Source organism: Pygoscelis adeliae, unplaced genomic scaffold (assembly GCF_000699105.1).
Source record: "Pygoscelis adeliae isolate BGI_AS28 unplaced genomic scaffold, ASM69910v1 Scaffold412, whole genome shotgun sequence".
Taxonomy (NCBI): domain Eukaryota; kingdom Metazoa; phylum Chordata; class Aves; order Sphenisciformes; family Spheniscidae; genus Pygoscelis; species Pygoscelis adeliae.
Window position 1 is genome coordinate 776916 of NW_008824190.1, and position 10151 is coordinate 787066.

At 61.5% G+C, this 10151-nt stretch overlaps 1 protein-coding gene across 1 annotated transcript in view; it reads right to left on the bottom strand.

The window, feature by feature from the left end:
- Positions 1–6819: 6819 nt before the first annotated feature.
- The window catches only part of LOC103925895 (regulator of cell cycle RGCC-like), a 4002-nt gene continuing 670 nt past the window's right edge, over positions 6820–10151 (bottom strand). The window contains exons 2-4 of the mRNA XM_009334695.1: positions 9993–10073; positions 8804–8866; positions 6820–7454 (exon numbers count right to left, since the gene is read on the bottom strand). Of these exons, the coding sequence (XP_009332970.1) occupies positions 7447–7454; positions 8804–8866; positions 9993–10073 (152 nt within the window). The 3' untranslated portion in view covers positions 6820–7446. The remainder of the gene's footprint in view (positions 7455–8803; positions 8867–9992; positions 10074–10151) is intronic.

A 10151-nucleotide genomic window follows, 5' to 3' on the forward strand; every position in this document is an offset into this window, starting at 1 on the left:
AAACCTCCCAGCCCCGTTCTGCAGCCTGGTCTGAAGGCACAAGCCTCCAGGCAACCCTGGACAAACCTGGCCCATTGCCTGCCCTGGCAGCTCTTAAAAATAGGGTGTTGTCTCCATGGACTGCCAGTTCACCACCGGCCTTCCCAGGAACTCCCCCAAGGCACCCAGAGGTGGGGAGCATCCTTGGGGCACTGGTGGTGGAAACCAGGGCGGAGGGTGTAAAGCAGGAGCTCTGGTCAACACCAGTACTCTCTGCAGCCTGGAGGGACATGGGTTGGAGCCAGCACCGCACTGTTCGCTGCAGGGATGAATTTGGGCACTGAAGGGGTTCACGCTGGGGCGGTCCTTCAGGCACCGGTCGGAGCAGGGATGCAGCTCACAGGCCTTAATGCACCCTGAAAGATGGTCCAGGAGAGACTCGCTGCTCCTTGGAGAAGACCCTGCTGAGGGCTGGTGGAGCTGGGGACTCCACGGGAGCTGTACAGGATGGAGAGGCATGCTCAGCCTGGCTCTCTGAACACCCTGTGCATGACGGAGACCTCCCTCCACCTCCACCCCGCTGCCCATTGCAAATTGGCTAGCTTCATCCTTGCACCATTCTACTGTGCAGGTAGCCCAAGCCCACCATGGCTACTGAAGCCCCTAACCTCTTTCCTGGCCCATAAGGGCCATGTTGCCGTGTTCCTGCCACTCTCAATCAGGATCTGAGGCTGTTCAGACTGAAACACAGCTCTCCTTGCAGCCCTGCACCAACCAGCCTCTCTCCATCCCGCCTTTCCCCCCGGCAGCTGGGCTGGCCGCCCTGGGAACTCCCCCAGCACAACCATGAGCTGTGACGCCCCAAGTCTCCTACGTCCCCACTGGATCCCTCTGTGGTTTCACGTCCCGTCATGGCATTGCAGCTAAACTCCGCTGTCTCTGTGGTGGCAGCTGTGGGCAAGGACGGTGGAGAGCTGATGGGACCAGTGACGCCGGGCTACGGGATTGGTAACGCTGGGCTATGTCACTCCTTTCGGTTCTGGGAAGGAAGTTTGTTTCTGGGGAGGCGTTTCAACAGAGAGGAGCCGTCGAAGCCTACGTTCATTCCCCTCTTGCCTAAGCACGGGTCTCCCTTGGAGGAGGCAAAGCCACCCCACGTAAAGCAGCGGGGTGTCTCCTGTCTGTGGTGGCCGAAGGCAAGGACTGATGTTTCAAGAGCTGAGACAGCTGGGTTTGCTGTGTCTGGAGGCGGGCAGGGTCACCATGCCTCTCCTACCTTGGTCCCCAAAATGGAGACGCTCCCCAGAGCCTGCGTTTGGCTGCACTGGCAAGGTGGTGAAAGGCAGCAGAGGGGAGCGAGTTGGTGTTTGGGGCATCAGGGATCCGCACGCCCCAGGAAAACATCTCGGGCTCTGCTCTGCGGTCCTGCCGGTGCTGCGTCCCCCCGCAGGCATCAGCAGGGCTGTTCCTGGGCAGGGATTCAGGTGATGGGGACTTTGGTCTTCCCAGGTCCTGCACTGATACCTGCTTTGCAGGCAGGACCTGGGTCGCGCCCAGCCTCCCGGGGGAGAGGAGGGGGGGGAGGACAGCCCCCCCCCGGGCTGGCAGGCAGGCAGGGCAGGGAGGGAAGGGCTCAAGAGCCGAGCTGCTCAGCACGGCTGTGGACTATTTCACATAAACCCGTTAGGAGGAGGACCAGCTGACTGACGAGGACCCGGAGCCGGCGTCACGGTCAGGTCCCACAGAGCCGGTGCTCCTTCCCGCTCCCCCCAGGATGGGACCGCCACGGGCGCTCCCCTCACGGCTGCCAGCCCCGGGGGTACACCTCGCACCCTCAAACCAGCACGGGACGAGTTGGGGTCTGGGCGGGTGAGGAGCGATGAGCCGGGCTTTTGGAGGGGAAACGTGACCTACAAGGAGAGCTGTGCCTGCCCCCACGCAGCTCTCTAGCTCCAGCTAAAAAGCATGCTGGAAAACACACTTTTAAGTCAGGACCTGAAAGGGCCCCACTTCTCCCTTTCCCGTAAATGTGGAAAGACCCCCCCCCAAAACACGTGAGAGGGCTTGTTGGGAAAGAAAGGCAGCAGCAGCCGGCATCCCCAGCGTTAGGTTAATGTCCCAAAATAGTTACAGCCTCTTGCATCACCACAGCCAGACTGTCTGGGCAGCCAGGGACTTCCCTCCCCCAGAAGGACGTGGTTCCTCTCTGAAACACGGCGTGGCACGGACATCCCCAAGCGCACGCAGCCTTCGGCAGCACCAGGCGAGTGTCCTCCAGGCTGCTGGAGGAGAAAGCACCAGCTGGAGCTGGCGGAGCTCAGCAGTCCGGAGAGGACCAGAGAGCCATGGTTACATGGGGATGAAGGAGAACTTTTGGTGGGACTACTGAGGTCCTGATCTAAATCTTTCTGCAGTTAGACGTGGAGCCCCTCTTGCTACTAGGTTTTAAGCTCAGCAACAGCAACAGCTCTTTGCCGTGATGTTTTGGTGGAGAAATACCTCGCCTTATGTGCCTTTCTCAGAGCTGACCCGGTCAGCAGGGTGCAATGAAGGAAATACAACCTATAATTTCTTTAGGGGAACTCTGGTGACCCTTTTTAGCCCCACAGAGGCTGGGGAGATCCCTCCAGGGGGGAGCAACTTCATCAAGGCACGTCAAGCCTGCGTAGGCTGAGGGAGCGTGTCCAGCTCCATCAGCCTCCATGCACAGACAGAAGCCCTGACATCTGCATGCTTGTCCTGCCTCCCCACGAACCTTGAGGGACACCTCCATCCAGCAAAAGGTGCCCCATCCCTTCTTCCTGTGGAGGAAGAACACAGGGAGGCACAGGCAACACCTGCCCAAGGCGGTCCCTACGGTGGTGGCCACCAGGGAGGTTTCTTTCTGTCCTCCGTGCAGCAAGGGAGGGAGGTGGCTGGTTGCCAGCCAGCCCGTGTGGCTACAGGCCACCTCTGCTAAAGCTCTCACCTCCGTGCCCCAACCTGGCTGTTCGGGTCCCCAGGATGTCGGGAGATCTGCTCCTCTGCAAGCTGGCACCGCAGCTGGAGCTGAATGCGCCCAGCCTGGAGGAGGGGGCTTACTGAAGACCCTATGAAAAGAGCATATGGGACCTACTGCTGGAGCAGTGCCTGCTCCGCTAGTAAATAACCACCGCGGTCTCCGGAAAGGTTGGGTTTGCAGCAGGGCTTGAAGGAAAAGGTGCAGGCAGGAGGCCCGTGCAGTTGCCTCGACTCTGGTTAGCCACTTCCCGTCTCTCGGCGGCCCTGCGTACGCTGCTCTCGCTTCTAAGAAAACAAGCAAGCAGTTAGCAGGCAGCAGGCTGCAGGGCGGTGAACGCATGGCTGGAAGCGGTGCCAGCCTTGCAGGTGGCCCCGTGCAGGCACCGCGTGCCTGCTCCGGCCTGGCTACGGCTGGGATTCTTCTCCGCTGACCGTGGTGGGATGGGGGGCTGCCGCCCGCGTTCCCTGCCCTCTGCTGCCTGCGCCCCGACCAGCCTGGACCGGCAGCTCCCAGCTGATGCTGCGGGGTCCAGCATCCCCCGGGCAGTGCTGCTCAGGGGCTGACTGTCCCCAGCTCCTCCAGCACCCTCAGCTCCCCCCCCCGGTGCCTCTGGAGGGTGGGTTCCCACCCTGGCAGGTCCAAAGCACTCTCAAGACTCTTTGCAGAGCGCTACACAAAGTCCAGCCTGACCCTGCTGCTCCCAGGCCCCCTTGGCCCTGGTCCAGCCTCCTTCAAGCTGCTGTGGGAAGAGGGGCCCAGGGGAGGAACTGACGTGCCGCAGGACGTGCTTGTTCGCGCTGATTATTTTTGCAGCACCTCCACCGCACGTGGACACAGGGGCCATCCGACCCTCCCCACCGACCACCTCAGTCAGCCTCAGCCCTCCCTGTGCTTGGGTTTTCAGCCGCCCCATGAGCGTGGCCGGGAGGCTGTGGTCCCCCCAGGCTGCACAACAGCCCTCGGACAACTGTCCCCCCATGGGCTGGTGGATGCCGTAGCCCCCATCTCCATGCCACCCTGCCACCCAGGCGTGTCCCCAACCCCTGCCTGGGGTCCCCAGGAAAAAAAATCCCCCACCCTGTCCCAGCAGAGGACCTGCAGGAGCCCCTGTGCCCAAAGGGGTCTGCTTGCAGCCATGTGCACGAGTCTGTCCGGGGGGGGTTAGGCTGAGCATCGCCGTTGCTGCTGGTGTTGGTGCAGGCTGGGCAGGACGGCGCTGGCATTAGGTCTCATGTCACCCTGTCACCCACATGTAGCACCAGCACCGTGGGGTGCCCAGTGCCAGCCCCACCGTCCTCCCAGCACCAACCCAAGCAGATGCTGACAGCTATATCATTGGGTGCAGGCGGTACCACAAGCCCTGGAGAGGCTCCTGTGCAACATGGGGCGGCTCGACCTCATGGTGCGGGCAGCACCCACGTAGCCTGCCTGATTCGAGGGGCCAGAGGAAACCTGGGGTCAAACCCAAACCCCTCTCCTGGCAACCTCCACAACAAACAACCCCTCTGGAGCTTCACCGAGTCTGTTATTTTGCTGCAGGGGTGTATCAGCAGCAGCAGATTTGGGGCTTGAAAGTATTTATATCTGCAGCTGCTTAGCAACGTTTGCAGACGCCGTGCTGGTGCGAGCCGGCGAGTGACACCCAGGGAAGGTGACGGTGTGGGATTCCCCAGCCCAGCACCGAGCACTGCCGGGATCCAGCCAGAGACTATGCTGTCGGGCGGGCCGGGGGTGGTCTGTGAAAAATCCCTTCCCACGCAGGCTGGTAAGGCGCTTGTGATGCCCAGAGGCAGAAAGGGACTGTGGGTGGAATAAATACGAGTCAGAGCTAGATTGCAAGGGCGAAACGCCTGTGTGCAATGACTCAGAGGGGAAAAAATGTCCCGAGTGACATTGGGGTTGCTGTCATCACCAGTGTGCATGGCAGGGACAGTCCCCGCAGCTCCCGCTGCCCTGGCCCCATTGATGTGGGCTGAGTCTCCCCGCAGAGCGGGGTGCTCCGGCCCCCGTGGCACAGCCGAACATCATGGGTGCATCTCCGAGCATCACCTCCGCCCCCAGCCCCCGCACTGCTCTCACCCCCATCTTCTAGCTTCCCCTTGAGGGGGGTGTGTGTCCGTTTGGGAGGCAGATCAGCAGCCGCATCACGCAGCGTGGGGAGAACGGCAACGGACAGTGCCCCCCCCCAAAAATGCCCCACACAAAGCTCTGCTGGGGCTGCTCAGAAGGCCCCGCCACACTCCTGCCCTCCCTCCCACCCGAGTGCTTGAGATTGCAGGATTAATGCGTGTTCAGCAGACTTCTGGGACAGCACTAAGCCCCAGGCTGGCGGATCAGATGACCAATATCCTCCTGGTCAGCACCCCATGAACCAAGGGGCGAGGGAAGAAGCTAAAACCGTCTTGTTTCCTGCTCAGACAGTTGCAACAGAGCCGCACGTGGTCCTGCTCCATGCAGACATCACATGGAAGGAAGGGCAGCGCTGCCAGCCCAGGGATGAGCAGGGCCCCACGTTCCTCCGCTCTCCTGAGCTCCTCCTGGTCATCCCACTGCTCATGGGGCAGCTTCTGGGGAGGGGAAACCCAGGGGTGGACTGAGCATCCCTTACAACTGCCAAATCTCACTCCGAGCTCAGCTGCCCCCAGGTCGATCTCACGCCTGAGCCGTTCCCTCTACAGCACCTTCTGCCTGCCCCACCGAGCCACTCACCCGGCAGGGACAAGCAGGGACCCAGCCAGGCAGGGAGTCTCCCCGCACCACCCGAGCCAGAGGGCTGCATCCCCCGGGGACTCGCTCCCGGGGTTGCTGTGAGCGGCAATAACCAGAGGAAGCGTCACCAGGGCACTTCTGTTAGGAAGCGGGACCCCCGGAGCAGCGTCACCCATGGACGCCCCACCCCAGCCTCCCCCAGCACACTGGGAACAAACCCACAGCCGCAAACCCGGCTCTGCATCGAGGGGCCTTGGTCTTATTTCTTTAGGCCAAGCAAGAAAGACTCCCTGGAACGTATCTTTAGGGTAAAGTAGGGGGCTTTTCAAAAGAGAGCCTCAACAGGAGCAGAGCAGGTCCCACAGCACCCCAGGAACAGGTCCCAGGGGCCTCCTCCCACCGGAGCAAGAGGAGCGGGCAGTGGCTCACCTCCCCTAGCAGACGGAGGTGGAAAGGGATGGCCCCTGCCCTCCTCTCCCACCCCCTCGCTGCCCGAGGGCCAGAGCCCATGTGATGGGACGGCCGAGCAGCTGCCACGGCCATTTACCCACCCTGCAGCTCCTGAAGAGCCCCCCGGCTGCGCGGCTCCAGCCCTCCTCTCCCCCCTCCCCAGCGGGCTCAGGGCCACCAGGCGGGCTGGATCCAGCCCCGCCGGGGCAGCCAAGCTCCCTGCCAGCTCCTGGGCTTGCTCCAGGGAGGCCCGAGCTCACGGACTGGGGTTTGCCCAGGGGATCACAAGGCAGCAGGAGGGTTTGAGTCCTGGGGACACGTTGCAGGGGGCTTCACCAAGGCCCCCCCAGCAGAGCTGGCTCCCTGCCTCTGTCCATCCATCCCTGCTGCCAGGGTCAGAGCTCAGAGCACGGCAGCTGCTGGCAGAGGGCAGCCCAGCCTGCCCCACGCTCCGCCACGGGCAGGGAGGACCAGGGGGTCCCCTGCCCTGCTTCAGGCAGACAAATGCTGCTTAATTTGCTTCTCTGAGGCCTCTCCCCCCTACCTCTCTGATGCCGCGTGGGCTGGCAGCCCCCAGGGCTAGGGCACAGCACAGGCACGCCTGCTCCCACCCCTGCAGGCAGCTGCAGAGAAGAGAGGAGCCCTCGGGAAAAGGCTGGACACAAACACAGACAAGCACGGAGACTTAAAATCCCGTTCATAAAAATACATCCCATCTGTACAGTGTGTAACATCCTTTTTACAGTATTTACAGCAGCAGTCGGGGCAGAGGCACTTGGGGTGCAGGCAGGGGCCTTATTTGAGGCTACTCGTGCAAAGCAGAGGGCCAGCAGTGGTTGTCACTGCCTGCGACAGATGCTACTGTGGGAACTGGCTTTCCTGACCCAGGAGGGGACACCAAGGTCTCACTGATGTGCTGCAAGCTGATCTTCCCTAAAATCACCCAGGGTTTCTCCTCCGGCTTCAACGGGGGCATAGACCCCCACCCCCAAACCCACTCAGTCACAAGAGCTGCCAGCCCCCCTCGTAGGACAAAGCCTGGTGCCCTCACCAAGAGCTCTTCTCATCTCAGTGCTGGCAGAGTCCTGCCCTGCACGCGGGAGCGGAGCAAGGCCCAGCCACCATCACAGCCCAGCTGCTCGTCCCGTCGCTGGATCAGCCCCCGGCGCGGAGCAGCGTGGCATGGGAGAGCAGTGGTCCACGCAGGCAGTGGGTGGCAGGGGCACAGAAGCAGAGGGTGCATCGGGGAGGCACGGGGCTCATCTGCTGTGGGTCCTCCTCTCCAAACTTGCCACCAAAACCACGTCTCACATCTCTGCAGGACGATCAAGGGGCAAAAAAAGATCAGTGAGACGACTGTCGGGGAGAGGAGGGCTGCACGGTGCACTGCCCCCCCCCCCCCCCGCCACCCACCCCGCAGGGGTAGAGCAGCAATCCGGGGGGGCAGGCTCTGGTCCCGTTCCTGCTCCACTGCCTCCCGGTATGACTCAGGGCCAGCAGAAGCAGCACTTCCCATTAGCTACCGCATTTTGGACACTCAGAAGGGAAGGGAACAGATACTGAGAACTGTGAGTTATGCAGTCTGCCTAGGGGGAAATATTTTATTTTCTTCAAAATCAAGTTCTCTTTGCCTCCAGCCTGTCACCCAGGGACCCCTTTGGAGAGGAAGTGTGGCCCCTGCCTCAGTTTCCCCAGCAAGGAAGCTACTGGGGACCAGCCAACCTCACAGGACTGCAGAACTGCCTGGGTAAAGTTGCCAGAGATGCCCAACACGGCACCACCCCCTTCCCCAGGGGTACCTGCAGCCAAGCCCTTTACCAGGGGGAAAACATCTGCAGGAGGAGACCGTGACCCGCCCAGGCTCCCCGAGGGCTGGGATTCCCCGCTCTGCCACGGCACAGACCCTCTGAAGTGGTTTCCTCTCTGCAGGTGCAGAAGTCTCACCCCGAGACCTGCCCACGGCTTTGCTCAGTGCCAACATGCCCCAAGGGGCACTTCCACAGGCATGCGTTAGGTGGTACTTATCGAGTCTGAACCCTCACTTGCCTCCCTCCAGATGGGGTATTTCCACAGGGCTGATTTTTTCCAGGCTGGGATATACCACAAGGAAAAATACTCTTTTCCTCCTGCTCACCTTCCCCCCCATAGCAAAGAGAAGCCTTTGAGCAGCAGTCGGAGAGATGCTGTAGGCAGAGCCACAAGCATCTGTACATCTTCCTGAAAACATCAATAGCTCTGCAGGTTGCGCTGTTTGGCCACCTTTTTTGCAGGCCTTCATTGTCAGGACCAATCTGGCCTTCACACCCCCAATCCCCTCCACCAGGACGGTACCGCCATCTCCACTTCACCAGTTGGGGGAAACTGAGGCACCAGAAAGGGGAGACACTCAAGCAGGGGAATTTCTGCCCCAGCTGAAAGAGCTTGAAGGGGGATGGGGGGGTGACACCCAGATGAGCACCCCCCACAAAACAAAAGACAGAAGGATTCCACCCCTGCAGCCAAAACCAGGCTGTAAGTCCCCTGCAGTGGGAGCCCCAGCTGGGAGGGGTGCTGGGCCTGGCCCCGCCGAGCCAGAGGCAGCGGAGAAGCCCCAGCCCAGGCATCCTGCCATGCTGGATGCAGCTTGGGGCTCGGGAAGCACAGGGATCAGAGCTGCGTACGTACCCTCCAACACTTTATCCAGATCCGCAATGAACTCCTCCAGCTCCTGCGTGTCTCCAAGCTTAGCTAGCGGAGAGAAACACACCGTCAGGTCTCTCCCATTCCCTCCCCCCAGCTCTAATTTGAGAGAAGGAAGATCCCTACCCCTTGCTTCTAACCACAATTGCTCCGTCTGCCTGCTGCTTCTGTACCAGCCAGGTGCTGCCTGGCAGCGGTGGGAGGGGGTTACGGGGGGGCTGCGTGTGCAACGGGGGCCGATCGCCGCAGAGCTCAGGAATAACCCCAGCCAAACGCCCCCGAGCACAGCGTCCCTGTGGGTCGATGCATCTCCGGGTTTACAGCCCACGCTTGTACCCAGCTGCTGAAGGCATCAAAACAGCAGCACCGAAGCTTTCCAAGCAGCTGCCCAGCACTGCCTGGCTCTGGAGTCCCGTGCTCGCATGGGGCTTAAGGGCAGCTCTAGCATCACCCGTCCCCCGGGCAGGGTGCTCCCCCCCGCGTGCACACACAGATCAGGGCTGGGAGTCACAGGGCTGAGGAGCAAGGGGTTTCACCGAGGATGCTGCCTGAGGGCAGCACGGGCAGGAAAACCCCAGGACTAACTCCGACCTGCAGACACACAGCATTCCCACCCCCCCACACCCAAACCCACACACACCCTCTGCCCCCGATCTCGGAGCCAGGCTCTGGGGGGTAGGATGGTGCCCGCAGGTATCACGCAGATAAGCGTCCCATAACCCAGCCAGTGGCGCTTCAGGCTCAACGTGGGGGAAAGCAGAGAGGCAGGGCACATACGCCCACGCACACGAGGTCGGTCAGCAAGGGCTCAGCCGAGGCCAGAGCCGGATCCATACATGGTGGGAAGGGTGCTCACCTTCCCTGCGCTGCCTCATCCCTGCACAGTCCTGTGCTTCCCAGGTCAGGAACAGAGCCCCATTCTGTGACCCTCCCAAACAGACCTCTGGCTCAGTCTAGCCTCGACCAGGAACATGCCAGTCCAACTTCATACCTCTTCCAGGATCCAGCCAGGACCCCAGAGCTCATTCCCACCTCCAAATACTGCAGGGCGCCATTGGCACCCACCCCCCCACCCCCCCCTCAGGGCAGGTGAAGGCCCATCCCCGCTGAGCCGAGCCAAGCACACAGAAGGAAGCCCTAGCATCAGCCCTTCGGACAGATCTTTCAGCCTCACCTTTAGAGGGGTAAGCAGTGGCAGGGGTGTTGAGGTCCTCCTCGCTGGAGTTGAGACTGCTTCCCGGGGACGTGCAGGTACCTGCAGATGATGCAAAGCATCAGTCACTGTCCACAGCCACAGGGACCTTATAAACAAGTTGCAGGACCGGGGACCAAT